The sequence below is a fragment of the Pleurodeles waltl genome, chromosome 5 (assembly GCF_031143425.1).
Source record: "Pleurodeles waltl isolate 20211129_DDA chromosome 5, aPleWal1.hap1.20221129, whole genome shotgun sequence".
Taxonomy (NCBI): domain Eukaryota; kingdom Metazoa; phylum Chordata; class Amphibia; order Caudata; family Salamandridae; genus Pleurodeles; species Pleurodeles waltl.
This window is the reverse complement of record NC_090444.1, coordinates 519,058,324-519,079,502: the sequence shown is the minus strand read 5'-3', so window position 1 is coordinate 519,079,502 and position 21,179 is coordinate 519,058,324. Positions and strand designations below refer to the sequence as shown.

Sequence of the window (21,179 nt, the reverse complement as noted above, 5' to 3'; positions counted from 1 at the left end):
CAGGTGTGATTTCAGCACGTTTATAGTGAACCCCAGCAAATGCAGGAGGTTCGCTGTAGTCTGGAGGTAGGAGATGACAGCCTGGGGTAAGCCCGCCTTCAACAGTGAGTCACTGAGGTAGAGGAAAAGTGAAACTCCTAGCCGGCGCAGATGAGCTGCAACTCCCGCCATCACTTTTATGAGCTGGTAAGGCCAAATAGGAGTACGGTAAACTGGAAGTGTTTGTGACCTACCATGAACCGCCTGTGGGAAGGCAGGATGGGTATGTGAAAGTAGGTGTCCTGCAAGGCCAACGCTACCATCCAGTCTCCAGGGTCCAGGGCAGATAGAACCTCAGCCAGAGTGAGCATTTTGAATTTCTCTTTTCTGAGGAAGAGATTGAGGGACTGGAGGTCTAGCATAGGGCAGAAGCCCTTGTCCTTTTGGGGCACCAGAAAGTAGCAGAAATACCAACCACAACCTACTTCTGGCACAGGGACCCCTCTCTATGGCTCCCTTGGCCAAAAGAGCCGTAACTTCCTCGCAGATAAGTGCCAAGTGATCCTCCATCATCTGATCATAGGATGGTGGCATGGCAGGAGGGGTTTTCTTGAGAGGCAGGCAGTAGCCCCTTCGGACGTTTGCAAAACCCACCTGTCTATCCTGATGGATTTCCAGTGGGGCAGGTGATGGCAAATCCTGCCTCCAACTGGTCCTTGATGTAGAGACGGACTTGGAAGGTCTGGAGGCTGCAGCAGGGAGGGGGGTGTTCGGGGAGGACTGGGCTGACCGCTGGCTCCCTGATCCACAGGAATGTTTGAACCCATGTCTTTGCCCACTCAATGGCTGGGCAGCATGCACAGCACCGTGGCTGTAGGGAAATGGGCACATTTGGGTGCCCCTTTCGTAGCCACGAAAAGGGCAAAAAGCGGGCTGAGGGAACAAGGAGCAGCTGCGAGGACAAGGGACTGAGCCGTAGCCCGGGAATCCTTAAAGCGCTGGAGCACTGAGTCCACTTTGTCTCCGAAGAGACATGTGCCATCGAACGGCAGTCCAGAAGCAAATGCTGGACGTCTCCCGAAAAACCAGATGTCCTCAATCAAGCATGGCACCGTAAAGCCAACCGATCTGCCTGGTGAGCCAGTCGTGTCCAGACCACAAAGAATAGTGAACTTGGCTGCATCTCTCTCATCAGCAACAGCTTGGCCCGGGACTCCTACGGGACCTGTGGCAGCACCTGTGCAACTGTATCTCAAAGTATGGGAGTAGCTTCCTCCAAAAGCATGCAGTGTTCACGGACTGCAACACCAGACTGGAGGAAAATAATAACTTCTTCCCAAGATGGTCCAGTTGTTTCGATTGAGTATCCGGGGGGTGCGGAAGGGAATGCGCCAGAAGAGTAAGAAGCATGGATGACCAAACTCTCAGGCACAGGTTATTGGGTAAGAAATACAGGGTCGTAAGGCACAGGCCTATGGTGGCGGTGATTGTCCTGTTGATAAGAGCCCCTGTGCTGGGTTTAGATTTCATGACCAGCAGGGCTTCATTGAAGGACAAAAGGGGTACATACGTAGAAGCCCTGTGCTGAAGGACCTCAATCAGGAGGTTAGTCCTGACAGCCACTGAAGACAGCTGGAGGCCCAGGACCTCAGCCGCTCTTCTCACCACCGTTAAATATGAGGCTCCCTCCTCCGCAGCCATGGTATGGGGAGAAGGAATGTCAGCGAAAGGGGAAGTGTCAAGACCACTGGCTTCACCAAATTCCTGAGCCCAGTCCACACCATGGTCATCTAGCTGGTATTCCAAAGGGTCAGGCGACCCCTCTATAATTCAAGCTATCCTGGCTGATGAAGGGTGATACCCTGAAACCGGTCCCAGGATGCTTGAATCCTGTCCAGGGAGGACCTGGCTTGGCAGTTCGGGCTGGACTGCTCCTATTGGGAGCGGGGTCAAGACTGATTTGCATGTAGCTGGGTCCGAACTGGGGTGACGTGGCAAGCAAAATAACAATGGATTAAACCCAGATCTGTGACTGGGGGGTGAGTGTTTGAAAAGTTTCAACACTCCATCCATCATTTTATTTTGTGATATGACCCCTCTATACTTTCACCGTATTCATAACTATAGACATAAGGGTTAGGATCCAACCTGGGGAGCAAGGTCCCCGTCGAAGTCAGAATCGGCGTCTGGCAACTTCTGTGAAGTTCACGATGGCGTTGTTGCAGATCTGGTAACTTTAGGGAAGTACCCTCTTTTTGGCATGTTACCCCCAATTCTGCCTGATGTCAGTGTGTTTGACTGTGTCACTGGGATACTGCTAACCAGGACCCCAGTGCTTATGCTCTCTCTCCTCTCAAATGTATCACTACATACTGGTAACCCAGTATTTCATTCCAAATTGGCTTACTGGTGCCCCCTTATAAGTCCCTAGTATATGGTACTTATGTACCCAAGGCATTGGGGCTCCAGGGGATCCCTATGGGCTGCAACATTACTTTTGCCACCCACAGGGAGCCCATGCTTCTACAGGACTGCCATTACAGCCTGTGTGAAATGGTGCATGCACCATTTCACAGCCATTTGCAGTGCACCAGGTCACCTATAAGTCACTTATTTGTCAGGCCTTCCAACCCTGAAGGCTGGGTGCAAAGTACCTGTTTGTGAGGGCACCCCTGCACTAGCAGAGGTGCCCCCACATCGCCCAGGACCATTGTCCCAGACTCCGAGAGTGCGGGAATGCCATTTTACGCTTGCACTGGACACAAGTCAATACCTATGTCCAACTTCACAATGGTAACTCTGAATATGGCCATGTAAGGTGTCCAACATCTGGGAATCGTACCCCAATCAATCAATTTGTAAAGCGCACTACATACCCGTGAGGGTTTCAAGACGCTGGGGGGTGGGGAGGGTGCCGCTACTGCTCGAAGAGCCAAGTCTTGAGTAGTTTTCTGAAGGAAAGAAGGTCCTGGGTCTGTCGTAGATCGGGCGGGAGGGTGTTCCAGGTCTTGGCGGCGAGGTACGAGAATGATCTTCCGCCAGAAGATTTGCGTCGGATGCGGGGGATGGAGGCGAGGGTGAGGTTAGAGGAGCGGAGATGCCAGGTGGGGGTGTAGAAGCTGAGTCTGTTGTTCAGGTATGATGGTCCGGTGTTGTGGAGTGCCTTGTGTGTGTGGGTGAGGAGCTTGAAGGTGATCCTCTTGTTGACGGGGAGCCAGTGAAGGTCTCTTAGGTGGGGGGTGATGTGGCAGTGGCGAGGGATGTTGAGGATGAGTCGGGCGCAGGCGTTTTGGATGCGTTGGAGGAGCTTGGATGAGATACCGGTGTAGAGGGCGTTGTCGTAGTCGAGTCTGCTGCTGACGAGGGCCTGGGTTACTGTTTTTCTTGTTTCTGTTGGGATCCATTTGTAAACTCTGCGAGGGTGTTGTAGCAGGAGGAGGAGATGGCGCTGACCTGTTTTGACATGGAGAGTGAGGAGTCGAGGGTGAAGCCGAGGTTTCGTGCGCTGTCAGTGGGTGTCGGTGGGGGACCCAGCGTGGACGGCCACCATGAGTTGTCCCAGGCGGAGGGGGTGCGCCCAAGGATGAGGACCTCTGTTTTGTCCGAGTTCAGTTTTAGCCGGCTGTCTCTCATCCAGTCGGCGATGGCTTTTAGTCCCTCGTGGAGGTTGGTTTTGGCAGTGTGCGGGTCCTTGGTGAGGGAGAGGATGAGTTGGGTGTCGTCGGCGTAGGAGATGATGTTGAGGTTGTGCTGATGGGCCACTTGTGTGAGATGGGCCATGTAGATGTTGAACAGCGTAGGGCTGAGGGATGAGCCCTGGGGTACGCCGCTGATGATGTTGAGGGCTTTGGATTGGTACGGGGGAGGTGGACTCTTTGGGTTCTGCCGGCGAGGAAGGATACGGTCCATTCGAGGGCCTGGTCCTGGATTCCTGCTGTGTGGAGGCGAGATTTTAGGGTGTGGTGACAGATGGTGTCAAAGGCAGCTGATAGGAGGATGAGGGCTGATGTTTCCCCATTGTCGAGGTGGCTTCTGATGTCGTCTGTGGCGGCGAGGAGGGCGGTTTCGGTGCTGTGGTTACGTCTGAAGTCGGACTGGGAGGGGTCGAGGATGTTGTTGTCTTCGAGGTACCGAGTGAGCTGAGTGTTGACGATTTTCTCGATGACCTTCGCCGGGAAAGGGAGCAGAGAGATGGGCCGGAAGTTTTTCAGGTCCTTGGGGTCCGCCTTTGGTTTCTTGAGAAGGGCGTTTATTTCAGCGTGCTTCCAGCTCTCCGGGAATCTTGCAGTGTCGAAGGAGATGTTGATGGCTTTCCGTAGGTGTGGTGCGTTGGCTGTGTCTGCTTTGTTGAAGATGTGGTGTGGGCAGGGGTCTGATGGTGATCCGGAGTGGATGGAGTTCATGGTCTTGCAGGTTTCGTCGTCGCTGATGTTGGTCCAGGAGGTCAGTATTGGTTTTACAATTCCATGCACTCTGGGGGCTCCACAGTGGAACCCCAGTACTGCCATACCAGCCTTCTGAGGTTTTCCAGGCAGCGCCAGCTGCTGCCACCTCACAGACAGGTTTCTGCCCTCCTGTTGCTTGAGCAGCTCAAGCCCAGGAAGGCAGAACAAAGCATTTCCTTTGGGAGAGGAGTGTTACACCCTCCCCCCTTTGGAAATAGCTGTTACACGCGTGGGAGGGGGGGGCTCTTTTAATGCTTTGAAGGGCACAGATGGTGCCCTCCTTGCATAATCCAGTTTACACTGGTTCAGAGACCTCCAGACCCTGGCACAAAACTGGACAAAGGAAAGGGGAGTGACCACTCCCCTGTCCATCACCACCCCAGGGGTGGTGCCCAGAGCTTCTCCAGAGTGTCCCTGGGTTTTGTCATCTTGGATTCCATGGTGGTGGGGCACTCTGGGAGCATCTGAGTGGCAAGTGCCAGCAGGTGACGTCAGTGCCCTCCCCTGATAGGTGCTTACCTGTGTAGCTGACCAATCCCCCTTTCAGGGCTATTTAGGGTCTCTCTCCTGTGTGTTTCTTCAGATTCAGATTGCAAGACTGCAGCATGAATCCTCTGCATCCTTTCTGCACCTTCTACTGATGAAACTGCATCTGGAGCCACCAGGAACTCTACAAACTGAAACAAAGAAGCAAAGACGACTTCTGCAACATTGTATCTTCAGCTCCTATCAGCAACTGCAACTGTTTCCAGGTTGTACATCCTCCGAGCACTGCCTGTCTTCAGCCTGCACCAGAAGAACAAAGGAATCTCCCTTGAAGTGAAGGAGTATTTCCCTGCTTCAGCAGGCACCCCTCTGCAGTGACAACCGGTGGCGTGGGTCCCATCTCCTGATGAAGTGCATGGGTCCAGCAACACGGGTGGTGGACTGAAGTAGTCCCAATGGTCCTAAGGTCCAGCTGTCCTACTTTGGTGGAGGTAAGAGCTTGCCTCCCCACGCAAGTCAGTACCCCCGTGCACTGCGTGATTTGCAGTTGCCAAGGCTTGTGAGCGACCATCCATGAAGTTGTTCGTGCACAGCACAGCCCCGGCCCCCAGCACTCCTTCCTGCGACGCATAGCTCCTGAGTGGTTCGCCGGAGGCGTGGGATCCCTTTGTGTCGTGCTACGTGGGCCTCCATTTGCACCTTCTTTGTCCCTGTGCTGTAGGACTTCTGTGCATGCTGCCTGGTCTTTAGAGGGCTCTTTGAGTTGCTGAAAGCCCCCTCTGTCTCCCCTTCCTGGGTAGAGGCCACCAGGTCCCTCCTGGTCCCAGGCAGTGCCATTTTCCACTGACCGCAATCATTGCGTGTGCCAAGGCTTGTTGGTGGAATCCAGCGACGAAAACCAGACTGCAATCATCCATCCGGTGTGGGACATCATCTGCACCCACCAGGAACCCGCATCCATCTTTTTGGAAGCAGGACTGACTGTTGTTCTTCACCAGTGGTTTTTCTTTTGCACCTTCAACCGGGTTAGCATGTGCTCCTGTTCTCTCTGCAATCTTCAGTGCTTCTTGGACTTGGTCCCCTTCTTCCACAGGTCTTCAGGTCCAGGAAGACATCATTGGTGTCTTGCAGTCTCTTCTGGTTCTTGTATTATCTTCTATCACAACTTCTTGTGTGTTCTAGGAAACCTACTGTGATTTACCCCTGATTTCCTGAGCTCTAGGGTGGGTTCTATTACTTACCTTTGGTGTTCTCTTACACTCCAGCTCCCCTCTACACACTACACTTGCCTAGGTGGGAAACAGATTTCACATTCCACTATTTTCGTATATGGTTTGTGTTCCCCCTAGGCCCATTGCAACTTATTGTGATTATTGTTAGCTCTTCTCTAGATCTGCGCCAAGGCTGACATGGAAAGAAAAGATCTGACAGTGCGCCAGGGTGGGCCCTATATACGGCATCACTACAGCAACCACAACGCCAATGACTGACACGGAGTGAATCAATGCCACCTGTCGGTGCACAAGGGTACTGCTCGAAGAAAAATCTCCAGATCCACTCTGACACCTGGGGGAAATTCTAAGATAAGGAATCTGCAACTAGAAGTCTCTGTCAGATGAGCTTCATGAAGGCCTTATTGTCAAAATTAAAATGCTAGGTAAAGTATTGACCTCCAGACTAATTTAGGTCATCATCCACTGGTTCATGTGGATCAATCCAGCTTTATGCCGGGGTGAAGCACTCCTCTCAACTTACGGTGCTGGGCCAGACCGGCAGGATCCAAGAAGACGGCCTAGTCCTCTCTCTTGATGCCCAAATCGCCTTTGATGCAGTCAAATGCCCCTACCTGCTTGAAGTGGTGGCCAAAATAGGCTTTGGTCCATGATATATAGTGTGGATAAGGCTCCTCTACACCGACCCTTTGGAACAAGTAACTGTCAATGGGGGAACTTCCCGGATGTTCAGACTCCAACGGGGTACCAGACTGGGATGTACACTCTCGCCCCTAATCTTCACTCATATGAAAACCCATGGCTGTCTGAATCAGAAAGGACTCACTGGTCCGATGAGATGAATATTGGGAGGACAGAATTTCGCTCTACACAGAATACATTCTGCTTTATACAGCAGACCCTATCCTTATGTTTGATTGAATAATGCAAATACTTAACCAGTTTGTCACTATTTAGGTTATACTATAAACTGGACAAAATACCTAATCTATATCCTGAGTGGATAGATTCTGCAATTGCCCCGGGGGTGTGAGGCAAAGATCACCAAAGAAAGGTTCCAATACCTTGGAATCCATGTCCCCACTGACCCTGCCCTGTTCTATACTAATAATCTGAAGCCACCACTGGCACGATTAAAGTGTGATGTTCAGAACTGGAGCTTCCTATTACTGTTCACGAGAGCTGCGCTCTTCAAAACGATGACCCTACCCCGCATCCTCTGTGCCTTACATAATACTCCCTACCCGGTCTGTGTGATCTGTTTTAAAGCAATAGAGAGTGAAGGTAGATAGAACATTGCTCTGGGATGGGGGTCCGGCAGGAATAGCAATCAATAAACTGACTAGGGGGTGGTATGATGAGGGGATCGCCCTGCCTGACATTCAAAAATATTATTGGGCGGCGCAACTCGCTGCCATTAATCACTGGGTTCACCTCCCTGCAGATGAACCCACATTTCATATGGATGACAGGTTATGCACCCAGGGGGAAACCTTAGGGTCATTTATGCCAGCCAGAGATACACTACTTTCATGGGTCCAACGGCAGCAATGGTTGGTCTTTGGGACACACCTCACGCACTTGGCTGGAGGCCCAAAATAATGCGGGCCACTCCCTTCTGGGACTTGGAGAAATTAGGTACCCTAGGGGACACAGTGTGGGTTTGATAAATGGGATCTCATCAGTCTTTCCAAGTTAGGAGATCTCTGGTTACAGGGAGCGGTCCTTCCTTTTGTTGACTTGCAACAGGATTACCAACTATCCCCCTATGAAACCTACAGATACCTTCAGATACTACACGCACCCAAGCAGCACTACTTAAAGGAGCAGAACTTCCCAAGTCTTTGCCCCTGGAGGACAGGTTGCTAGATGACCACATGCCCCATAGGGCGACTTCCCTCAGCTATCAAAAACTCGCCAGATACTCTAAAACACTTGCGGGAACAATGGTGGCATGACGTAGAGGATGATGAATGGCCTGAAGCCCCGGCGTCCCTAAGAAAGGAGGCCATTAAGTCGGGTTTTGCCTAGTGCAACTAAACAATTGCCACAGGTCTTACTTTGCATGTACCGCCATGATAAAAATGGGTAGTGGCAACAAACGCAGGCTGCCGTAGGCTGTGCGGCCAGGTGGGAACCTTCTTCCACATCAGATGAGGCTGCCCGGCGATGCAACACTTTTGGGAGTCAGTGGTGGAGAACTATGTAGGAGTACCATGGTGGCCTCTGCTAAATAGTATCTATTAAACATCTGGGATGTAACTTACTAAACTGCATGGAGTGGACTTGGATGACCTTGGGGCTGGCAATATGCCAAACACAACATTCCACGCCTATGGGGTTGGGTGCAGGCATCACAATTTGGAAACTGGAAGTAGGACATGGACTGGTGCATGTTGGCTGAGACGTTGATATACGAAGGCTGGGTCTGCCTTCGAAAATGGGCAAAAATCGGGGTGAAATGGAATGACTACAGGGGGGGTACTTGTACTCCCCTCACTCTGGCTAGCTCCAACATATTGCTCTTTAATCACTCCAATTTATATTCCATGGTTTGTGGCACTGGGCGGGAGGGAGGAAACATGAGTATTGTTTAATGCTGTGAATTCCGTACTGCTGCCATGTCAGTGTTTGACGGTGTGTGGTCTACTTGCCTTTCTATTGCTTGCCATGTTTCTAATAAAAAGATCTTTAAAAAAAAGACCATAATCACGGCCTCAAATGTTATTATGGATAGATCTCTAATAGACGCTGGGGAAGAAATGAAGAAAGATCGGACAATAATCAGACCAGTTCAAATTGATTATTTAAAATATGTGCGAAAACCTCAGCAGACCAGAAAGCCTTAGAGAGGTGTACTCTTCCTGATCTGTTATTCAGACTTTACTGTGGCGAGTCCACTTTTTTTTTTGTCTTTTTATAACCATGCCAGATTGGTTCTGCTTGTAATGGTTCTGCAAAGGATTATCCATATTCTTGTCATTGCTTCTTTTTAATCTGAAGTTAATTGCATTCATATCAGGAGTAGTATGTATTAGCTATACCTTTCATAAAACACCTCATTTTAGTACTTACAGTTCAGCTCTTAGGCATTGATGAGTCAGTTTTCATTAACACATAACGAGTTGCAATTATTTTGTGTTCTCTGCATAGTCCTCTACAGAGTGCTTCCATGCCCCCAATGGTTCCTTACACCCTCATTACTATATTTTATCTGCCCCAAAAAGGATGTTAATGCTTCTCAGTTTCTCAGTTTATCTGTCAATCAGTTTACTTGCAGTGCTCTGTGCTGTTCCCATTTATTCCACTGTGTCGGTCACGCACTGTGGGCATGCAGACACATTTACAAGACACTTCAGAGAGGAATCTGATGTATTAACATCAGTAAAGGTAGAAATGTACATAGGACTTCATTGTAAGCACTCATGGGGATGATGAGAAGAGTGTGAAGTGGCACAGGGCACACGGAGACAGTGTGAAGTTCATAGAATATGACAAGGGCACAATAAGTATATTGCACATAAAATCACAGAGTGCTGGATGCCTGTGACTTCTATGTCAAAGTCATATCCTTATTCTTTCATGAAGCACTTGTACCAATGCGGACAGACTAAGCGCATTTAAGATTATCAAGAAGGAATTAAAGAAGAGAAGAATGACAATGCAACATGTTTCAGTGTATCCTGAGAGCAGGAATATTTGAACGAGTCCCTTAGACAAGAATCCATAGTTAGTCCATACAAGGACAAAAATAAGCACATGGAGGTGTAACTTTGGGCATCTGGTCGTCATAGATAGGGAAATTAACTACTAGAGCACAATTTGAAAAGGAGGCCAACCTCACACAGAGTGGTCCAGACAGGTACAGCCACATAAAGCCATAGATAGTGGACAGCAACAATCTGTGTGAAGGTCAGTCACACAATCTGAGCATGAGTTGGGGACTTGATACATGAAGAAGGTGTTGTAATTAATAACAGATACATAATCGGAGGCAATGGGATGCAGGGCATGCTACACCCAATAAGAGAAACCAGGCTCTAAAAATGATGGAAAGGTTGACAGCCACTCAAAGCTGGCAAGTGACCCTGGCACAATTCAGAGGTATGAAAATGGGAGCTGCCTCATATAGGTGTGAAGGGAAGGGGCTCTATTGCACAAGTATAATGCTATCTGTTTTTAACCACCGACTCCATTTTGACCACTGACTCCATTTTGTGCTTAGCTTAGCTTCAGATGCCGTCACATCGGTGGAACAGTTATTTTTCCACAAAGCTTATTTTCTAAACTGTTTTCGCTTCTTCTCACCGGTTCCGGGTTGTACTGTGCAGGAACATAACATGGGGGATGTGGACAGTAGACGTAATAAGACAGTCTTAGCTTGGGAATGTTTTCATTACAGAACTGCTCCTTTGCCTCTGGAATGCGCATCAGGACAGGGCCCGTTAATTTGCGTGTTTTCGATGCAGACCGAGTACAGCCAGTGCTTGAATTTCATAACTTACGCAAAGAGAGGGGAGGTTGCCAGAACCTTCCTCTTGGGTTTAAGATATATAAGGTGGAGAAACTTGGCGCTGAGGCAGAAGGAACTCATTTTGGAGGTGGATGAACTGCCCAGAACAAAGTCCCATCGAGGAAGCTTTTCCTATCTCAGCTGTCCAGGGATCCACAGCTTGACGTTGGCACCAGAATGATGTTGTTGGATTCGATCCCTATGGTGATGCATTTTTATTCTTAATTATCTAGCTTTGCTGTGCACATACATACATATATATACACATTCCCTGCATACACATTAATTGTTGATGCATTGTATTTTTTTATGTCTGTCATTATTTAACTGCTGTAAGTATTCAAGCATTTACACGTTTTACTGCATTCAAGTTAAATGCTCATGCTTATATTTTCGTGTGCTTTCATTTGAAATCTGGGACGTGTCTTAATAAATTCATTACTCCAACTAGGAGTGCTGCATTCCTTGGCATCGTTTCCCTCTTAGTTTGAAGCAAAGCAAAACAACAATGTAGGGAGGGTTGGAAAAAGGCACTGACAAAATAAATGCACGGATCCAAGTCACACAAAAGGAGAAAGTACACAAAATGGGAGAGAAGGATACAGAATTAAGAAATAGCCACACAAAGAGAAAAAGTAAGGAAGATTAAGGCAACTGCTAGATGAGAGCTGCCACACCATTTCACAAAATGTATTTGTATACATATGCTGTATCACTGTGCAATAGTCTATACAAACATATCTGTTTGAGGGGAGGCACCAAACCCAGAGACGTATATCTTCTTAATTCCAACCATTACACTCAGACCTGCTTCTAAACATAGAATAGGAATGCACACATGCAAACATTCCACTGCAGCACTAAGAGAAAATTAAAATGAGTATGATCACTGATATGGAGATAACATAATCTGCTAAAGATGATACATATATTATATACATACAACACATCAAAAATGAAAAGTATATTAAAATGGAAATATTCTCTGCAAATTACCAACGTCCTACCTTATGATAGAGCAAGTATGAAAGAGACAAAAGTGGTAACCACAGCAAGAAGAAAATTAACATCATATCAAATGGTAGATTTCAGCTAGTAATGTACCACTGCATAGGGGACACGAAAAAAAGAGATCAAGAATCATGGGTGAACCATACTCACATAATTTGGCTGTGCCATTTGTGCATCCAGAGGAGTGGGGATTGTAGGTTTGGCAATATGTAAATAGCAGTACCCACCAGGCAGAATCCCCCCTATGATTAAGAAAAATACATTAAAAGTTTGTTTTAATCATGTGTGTCGTTTCGCCATAATTAGCTGGTTAGAGGACTTTTCTTTTACTGGAGGTAAACGTACTATGCAGTGATTAGGCGGAGGAAGGTGCGTCTGTATTCCAGTCTGGTAGTTCTTGAAAACTGCATTGCTTATGTAAGGGTGGATAAGGGTGGCATTATCTCACTATTTCCATACTGCATATTGTTACTGACTATCAAACACACAAAAGGTGATGGGAGAAACGCATGCAATAAGTCTGTCCACTGGCAATCAATCGGGGTAACATTGTAACTTATCATTCTTTGCCCAATAAGCCACCTCCGTTTGGACCCATCTATATGCAATTCAGCCTTGACCCTGCTCCAATAGGAACAGTTCAGCCCGAACTGCTAGCCCAGGTCCTACCTGAACCGGAACACAAGCAACCATGACTGACCAATCAGTGTGTAACGTCATTTTCTAAAGCTACAAGTGTTTCTCTTATGCTGATCACTAAGTGCAAATGCCTTTTAGCACTGTTCTGTCTTCGGAAATGATGGTATGAAATTGCCCAGTCATCAGTACAGAGGTAGCGTACAGAAAGAATGGAAATTCGGCCTTAATAGTACCAATTAATTAAACTTAGATGTACAGAAGATATCGGGAACATGAGCATTTTCGCATTGCCCTTTTTACTGCAACAAGCATTTCCATCACACATTCTCGCAAAAACATGTTATTAGCAAAACTGGAGTGTGGTCTAATAACTATTTGGGAGTACCCTCACTCCTGGATATTTTAAATGATGCCCTTAAACATTAAGTTGCAATTCATGCAATTATTCCCTAGATGATGTGTATGTTGGTACTCTAATGGTAGACGATTATACGAAATACAACTACTCATTGTTTTTTGTGATAAAACATGTCAATTTTTTCCTAAAAGCATGCACTGGAGTGAATGCCTCTTTTGAAGGGCGCAAACAGAAAATAGAGAAAGGGTGATCATAGTTTTAGTTACAGTTTATATAGTCTCTTGTAGTGCTGTGATAATGTTTTAAAAGGTTGTTAATTTTGAGGTGAATTCATCATGTAAAATGGTTGATCCCCTGCAGTATCTGATGAACCATATTTGAGAGAATTGTTTTCTCTCAAGATTTTCTCTCGGAAATAATGGTTAGGGGTCCAGACAGCTAGAACGAGTTCTCTGGAAATTCACAAATATCTTTAACATCGATGTAGGTAACATTTTGATATACAAATAATTTTTGTAGTCTTCCATTGTACCAGAAGGAGGTAGATTCTGTTTTTAGACGGGCATGTTTCCAGGCTTGCTCACATTTAAAATTAGTAGTTTTGTGCTCTTAGGGATGATCTGGCCCTTCAAAAAGGGTGTTGCTTTGGAATTAGATGGTTCTTCGTCTATCACACACACAACACATTGGAGATGAAATTCAACTCAAACATTAAAAAATGTATTCGAACACTTTGCAAGTTAAATCAACAGTCACCGGTCTTTCTCTTCCTATTTTGAAAGATCTGGTACTTATGCAAGTGTGCTTTGTAATATTTTAAATTGTGTTTTAGCTCATATTGTGGCACTGTTTTGCACATTACAGTACAGAGCTGCGTATGTATGTGGCTACCTACATAAAAGTAATAAATATGATGCCTTTTCTGGTTGTAAAATACTAAAGATGTTTGATAAGGAAACCTTACAAGTGTGTGGTGTCATGTATACTTTAATACACTTTCACTTTCCTAATTTGTAGCGTGTTAATACCAGCAAAGGGAGGGGCGGTTGAACAAAACAAACATTAAATAATCAATTTCTTTAAGTGACACACACTATCCCTCATGTGCTGATCTCAACAATAAGACAACTACTTTATATTTATTTATATATTTTATTAATTATATATTACTAATCGCTGCTGAAATACCTATTCTAAATGCATGTAAACAAGATGGAACGTCAGAACTAAGTAAAGGAGATAGTATCAGGATTTTTCTAGGCGAACCTGAATCAAGAAACTGATCCCTAAATGGATAGAATAGCATTCTACATTTGTGTACCAAGTCAACAGACGGTGTGGCCTTTGGGTCAGCCTCTTGCTCAAGAATGGGTGGCTATGTTGTCTATCTCAGTAGTCTGTTTTTGATTCAGTGGCTTTCCTCCCGCCAAACCCAGGCACACTTAGGTCTTACAATGTTGTAACTGGATGAGATGCATCTTTCCACACTATATTTGAGGGGATCTTTTTATTTTCTTTGGTGCACTCCATGCAAGTACATGTGTTTCATCACCTTCTTCCCCTGCTTTTTCACCTCCCTTATGTCCTTTTAGTGATATGGATCCTTATGAACAAAGCTATCAAATAAACGAGCTTTGCATTTATTGAGAGACAGCCTTAACAATATTTGAAGCACAATGTCCCTGATACAATTAAGTGTAGTATTTGTGTTTGCATACGTGTTAAGGATGGAGGTTGTAAAGAAGAGGAAGAGGTTGTTAAAAACATACATAATCTGTGAGTGCAAGATGTCATGCCCATAAAACAATGGCTTGATAAAAACTGGCATTTTAGTTGTTCATAACGAAACGTTTTCAAAACTGATTTCTGCATGCTTACTAATATACATAGTTTTCATTTTACAGACCTTGAATCTTGGCCCCCTTATACATAGGGATGAGTCTGTCCAGATCCTCCGGTGGCTCTGAAACTTGCTCAAGAGTTGGGTCAAAGAGTTGCAGCATTGTTGCAGCAAGATTGAATCCAACCTCCTTGGAATTGAAATTGCTGTGTGTCCATCCATTCACATAATAGCGACTAGAGAACTTGGTGAGAGGGCCAGCAGCTCTGATAGTGACATCATTCGTGTGAAAGGTGGTATTAATCACCAGCCTTCCATCATAAACCAGGCATGCATCGTTCATCGCTTTGAAGGCTTCATAATCTACCCTCTTTTGGGAAAAGCTCAAAAATACCTGAAATACAAAAAGTTATCCTATGTTAATGCAACGTGTCTCTGGTGGCAAGAGACTCATATTGTTATTTTAATTACTATTAGTGCTTAGCGAGAAGAGATAGAAAAAGTTTAGTCATGTTTCACTTTTCAGCTGTCTGTTACATGCTCCCTCTATGCTCCTATAAATTGCTTTGCAGTCTCAATACCAACTTCGTATGAAGGAGGAGTCCTTATGACACAGAAACATTACAGGCATGCTCTTGGGCTTAATAACTGCAAACATCTAACACTAATGTGAAAAGAAAATATGACCTTAAAGCCCCAGACACTTGGAAATATGCATTGAGTGACATGACCAAGCACTGACCCTTGGACTAAAAGCGATCAGGGCCCCAAATAACATGTACTAATTTAAGGCAAAAGTCATCTGATGCAGCATCTCACCATTTTCACTTTTTATTTTCTGTTGCTCCACTTCATTGTCTGATACTATATCAAGCCATGGAGGTCAATCTCATCACTCGCATCATAGCCAATGTCCAAATATGTGCCAAACAGTGAACGCAGGGTGTATGCTCGTCCTTGTGGAGGCACATCAAGCAGAGGAAGTAGGGCCTCTGTTGCGACCAAAACCGGACTCAGTTGAGGCCAGGCTAGTGCAGACTTTGCTTCAGGGAGGACAATCAAATCCTTGTATTCTGAGGTTGATTGTGTCGGCGTCACAGTGCCGGAAACCAATGTGGACCATTGTGCTGGGGGTGGGTATGGGGGGGTGGTGATATGTCAGTACTGGAGCAAGAAGCATCCCGCCTGATGGCTAAGAGGGTCCAGCTGGCTTGAGAGTGACCCTGCAGTGCAGTAATCCAGGTAGAGAACCTCTCAGCTCCGTGGGGCTCGCGCAGATGCACCAGCCTCACAAAACTCTTCCATTGGTTTAGAGATGGACGACAGTTACAGAAACGTAGGTTGTGCAGGAACAAGTTCTGTGATCCGCTCTGAAGTTGAATGACTTTGGGAGCAAGATTGAAACCTATGGTGCAGCCCACACCTTCTCTGGGGAGTGTAAATGGTGGGAAGGAACCGAGTCCTGCTTCCATTTCTTATGGCTTTTTCTTCAACTTACATGAGGATTTTGATTGAAAGGAAGACGGACCTCTGGAATAACTTCTGCAACTTCTATATCTCGAATGGGAGCTGGGCTGAAGTTTAGAATTGGACCAGTCTGGTTGTGGAGTCTTCTGATGCTTGGCAATTTAGTTTTACCTTGTGGTCTCATATAGCTTTCAGGTTATCGGCGCACAGTCACTGCATGCCTGAGAGTTGTGACTTGACTGCAGGCATCGCAGGCAGATAAGATGAGGACTGGTTAGACATTGGTTTGCAACAGTCCTTACAAGGCTTAAAAGCCATAGTTTTGGGATGTGACATGTCCCTGGCACAATGCAGGCAGAAAACTTGATAGAGATAAAGGTTCATAAAGATGAGAGGTAGCTCCAGATCCATGTCTGGTGGCACGGAAAGAAAGGAACTGATGTCAGCGCGGAGGAGTGGCACTTATATAGGATCAACACATCATTTCCGTTAGTGCAAGGTTGCTTTTCTAACTTAAATACAGTTCATTAAATTGCATTTTACAATCAATATATAATGTATGATAGATGTAGTGGGGTCCAGGTAGTAGTAAATTATATTAAGGGGTCATCCAGGGAATGATGTTGCAAAAGATCTCAAACACCAAGTAGATACCATCAGACAAAGAAGCATTCAGGAATTCCTATTGTTTGGATTGTTAGTAATCTAGACTGGATAAAGAGAACTGTTTTGTTCTCTACAATCGATTATCCCATAAAAGTAATTATCAGGCTGAACTAGTGGTATCCAATGTACTGGAAGATAACCACATGCAACTATTCACAGAAATGAGAACATGGTAGTGTTTTCTGCTCTTGTATAATTTAATTTAATCAAAATACTATTATTTAAAAGGAGATGATCCAATAGAATCTACCCAATAAAATATTTTACAAAATTAAATCTTTCATCCCCTGCATACATACCCATTGTAGTAAAGTACACTAAGGCCTGCTTAGAGCCTCCATTTTTAAATGCACATTTTCACTTATTATTTCTTTTTGTCAGTAACATTTTACATGGCTTTTCGTTTATGTGATAATGTACTGAGAAGTCACTGGACATGTTGCTTGTTCCTAGTAAGCATTGATGCCATCTCATCTGTACACTCTGTCCAAGGTTGAGCACACAGAACGCAATGCCCTAAACATTCTGATTGTCCGTTGAGACAGCTCTGCGTTTGTAGATATATCACAGAATCGAGTTTGCATCTCTGACACAGTGTGACACAGATGGTGCTTATATTATAAAAACTGCCTCTGCGCCATTTGCGATAGAGTAGCATTTCCGCTGGGCTCATCCTGGAACATGGCACACAGTGCCCAAGATGCAGCTCGGATGACTCTGACGCTGATCCTGAACTCTATCCTCCACAGGACCATTAGCCTGCACCATATCAGATCAGCTTGATGGCTTCCAGGTATATCTTTCCCAGGTATGGGAGGGTCGCATTTTCCCAATAGATCTGGTAGAGAGTGCTCCCCTATGCTCCTAGCAGTATGAGCAGTTACAGATAGGAGTGTACCAACACAATAAAATAAATCATGGTTGAATTGCTTATCTTTGCAATGCTGGTTACCATGCTTTGTTTCGTTGGCCTAATAAACCAGCTCATGTTTTTTGTGCAAGAATAAGATTGTTGCAATAAATGCTCTAAAATACATTTTCCCATCTTTTTTGTTTCTAATCGTGGGTACTCTAAGTAACATTGAAACCGTAAATCTAGTTCCACAATTTCCTTGGGAATCTGAGTAGTCATTTTCGAGGTTGTGAAACAGATCTGGTACATTGGTGTGTTTAGGGGTACAGACAGGGCACTGTGAGCTAGTGAGTATTCCCAATGGTATACAGGGAGTGCAGAATTATTAGGCAAGTTGTATTTTTGAGGATTAATTTTATTATTGAACAACAACCATGTTCTCAATGAACCCAAAAAACTCATTAATATCAAAACTGAATATTTTTGGAAGTAGTTTTTAGTTTGTTTTTAGTTTTAGCTATGTTAGGGGGATATCTGTGTGTGCAGGTGACTATCACTGTGCATAATTATTAGGCAACTTAACAAAAAAAAATATATACCCATTTCAATTATTTATCATTACCAGTGAAACCAATATAACATCTCAACATTCACAAATATACATTTCTGACATTCAAAAACAAAACAAAAACAAATCAGTGACCAATATAGCCACCTTTCTTTGCAAGGACACTCAAAAGCCTGCCATCCATGGATTCTGTCAGTGTTTTGATCTGTTCACCATCAACATTGCGTGCAGCAGCAACCACAGCCTCCCAGACACTGTTCAGAGAGGTGTACTGTTTTCCCTCCTTGTAAATCTCACATTTGATGATGGACCACAGGTTCTCAATGGGGTTCAGATCAGGTGAACAAGGAGGCCATGTCATTAGATTTCCTTCTTTTATACCCTTTCTTGCCAGCCACGCTGTGGAGTACTTGGACGCGTGTGATGGAGCATTGTCCTGCATGAAAATCATGTTTTTCTTGAAGGATGCAGACTTCTTCCTGTACCACTGCTTGAAGAAGGTGTCTTCCAGGAACTGGCAGTAGGACTGGGAGTTGAGCTTGACTCCATCCTCAACCCGAAAAGGCCCCACAAGCTCATCTTTGATGATACCAGCCCAAACCAGTACTCCACCTCCACCTTGCTGGCGTCTGAGTCGGACTGGAGCTCTCTGCCCTTTACCAATCCAGCCACGGGCCCATCCATCTGGCCCATCAAGACTCACTCTCATTTCATCAGTCCATAAAACCTTAGAAAAATCAGTCTTGAGATATTTCTTGGCCCAGTCTTGACGTTTCAGCTTGTGTGTCTTGTTCAGTGGTGGTCGTCTTTCAGCCTTTCTTACCTTGGCCATGTCTCTGAGTATTGCACACCTTGTGCTTTTGGGCACTCCAGTGATGTTGCAGCTCTGAAATATGGCCAAACTGGTGGCAAGTGGCATCGTGGCAGCTGCACGCTTGACTTTTCTCAGTTCATGGGCAGTTATTTTGCGCCTTGGTTTTTCCACACGCTTCTTGCGACCCTGTTGACTATTTTGAATGAAACGCTTGATTGTTCGATGATCACGCTTCAGAAGCTTTGCAATTTTAAGAGTGCTGCATCCCTCTGCAAGATATCTCACTATTTTTGACTTTTCTGAGCCTGTCAAGTCCTTCTTTTGACCCATTTTGCCAAAGGAAAGGAAGTTGCCTAATAATTATGCACACCTGATATAGGGTGTTGATGTCATTAGACCACACCCCTTCTCATTACAGAGATGCACATCACCTAATATGCTTAATTGGTAGTAGGCTTTCGAGCCTATACAGCTTGGAGTAAGACAACATGCATAAAGAGGATGATGTGGTCAAAATACTCATTTGCCTAATAATTCTGCACTCCCTGTACATGGACTGAGTCCCTACAGCCTCATGTTTATGTTGACCAGATAGAGTCCTATTGGATTCATAGGAACCATATAACACCAATGACTTTGGAGGCTGGCTTATTCCTCAAGTCACTTTGACTCAAAACTAAGTACTTTTTTTTTTAAGGATGATTTTTTTAATACATAAATGTACACACTGAAAATTTACACAATAATCAAAATAGTCTATCTTTTTACAGTTTTATAGTGTACATTTATTGTACACATAATAGTTTAGATTTCCTTCAAAAACATTTCTCAGATAGGATTATTGTTTCATTTTTCTTCAGTTGACAATTCTGCTTTTTGCAAAGATAAATCTAAACAGATTCTTTACATAAATCAATTCCTTTCTAAACATCCTTCTTAATACCAATCACAAATATCAATATTATACTGGGCAGCTGATAGGTGTTTCAGGGAACCCCTGCTTTTTTAAGGCATACATTTGATTTAATAGTGCCAATTCATCAGTATTAATCCTGGCTTATGTTACCTCAATGATGATGGCATTTATGATGTTGGATATCATCTGTGCCTTAAAGTTTGATGTAAGTATGTTTTGCAGCTTTTGCATGAATAGTAGAGATGAGTTGGATAGTGGGAACTGGGGACTTTTAAACAGACCCCAATGACAGTATGCAACATTTTCCCATAGTTCTGGTGGCAATGCTCACCTTGCACAAGTTTATTTTCTAAAGTAGAAAGATATCTGTTAGACCTGACAGCCTTAGGGTGGTCACCCCCAACTTTTTGCCTGCCTCCCAACACTTTTTGACACTGTTTGTGGGACTCTGTGCACTTTACCACTGCTAATCAGTGCTTAAGTGCATATGCCCTCTCCCTTATAATCATGGTAACATTGATTCATACCCAACTGGCATATTTGATCTACTGTTAAGTCCCTAGTAAAGGGCACTACATGTGCCGAGGGCCTATAGATTGAATGCTACTAGTGGGCCTGCAGCACTGGCTGTGCCATCACATAAGTAGCCCCTTAACCATGTCTCAGGCTTGCCACTGCAAGGCCTGTGTGTGCAGTTTCACTGCCACTTTGACCAGGCTTTTAAAAGTACTTGCCAAGCCTTTAACTTCCCTTGTTCTACATATAAGTCACCCCTAAGGTACGCCATAGGTAACCCAGAGGGCAGGGTGCCCTGTGGGTAAAAGGCAAGACATATATCTTTGTGTTTTATATGTCCCAGTAGTGGAAAACTCCTAAATTCATTCTCCACTGCTGTGAAGCCTGCTCCTTTCATAGGCTAACATTAAGGCTACCCCCATAAACTGTTTGAGTGGTAGATTCTGATTAGAAAGGGATAAATAGGTCATGTTTAGTATGGCCAGAATGGTAATACAAAATCCTGCTGACTGGTGAAGTTGGATTTTATATTACTATTTCAGAAATGCCACTTTTAGAAAGTGAGCATATCTCTGCACTTAAATCCTTCTGTGCCTTACAATCCAAGTCTGGGCTAGCTTGGTTGACAGCTCCCTTGTGCATTTCACCCAGACAACCACAAACACAGGATGCACAGTCACACCTGCACACATCTCCATACTGAATGGGTCTTCCTGGGCTGGAAGGTTGGAGGGCCTGACACTTAAATTTCAAAGGACAGTGGCCTGCCCTCACACAGTGGACTGCCAAACCCCCTACTGGGACCCTGGCAGACAGGACTGTACTCTAAAGGCTCTAGGGGAGTGGCGATCCTATTGCAACGTTCGTTACACAGTG

At 45.1% G+C, this 21,179-nt stretch overlaps 1 protein-coding gene across 3 annotated transcripts in view; it reads right to left on the bottom strand.

The window, feature by feature from the left end:
- The window catches only part of CFAP61 (cilia and flagella associated protein 61), a 1,725,308-nt gene that overhangs the window by 500,608 nt on the left and 1,203,521 nt on the right, over positions 1-21,179 (bottom strand). For all 3 annotated transcript variants that reach the window (XM_069234340.1, XM_069234338.1, XM_069234339.1), the window contains 2 exons: positions 14,570-14,897; positions 11,817-11,908 (listed from right to left, as the gene is read on the bottom strand). In XM_069234340.1, the coding sequence (XP_069090441.1) occupies positions 11,817-11,908; positions 14,570-14,897 (420 nt within the window). The remainder of the gene's footprint in view (positions 1-11,816; positions 11,909-14,569; positions 14,898-21,179) is intronic.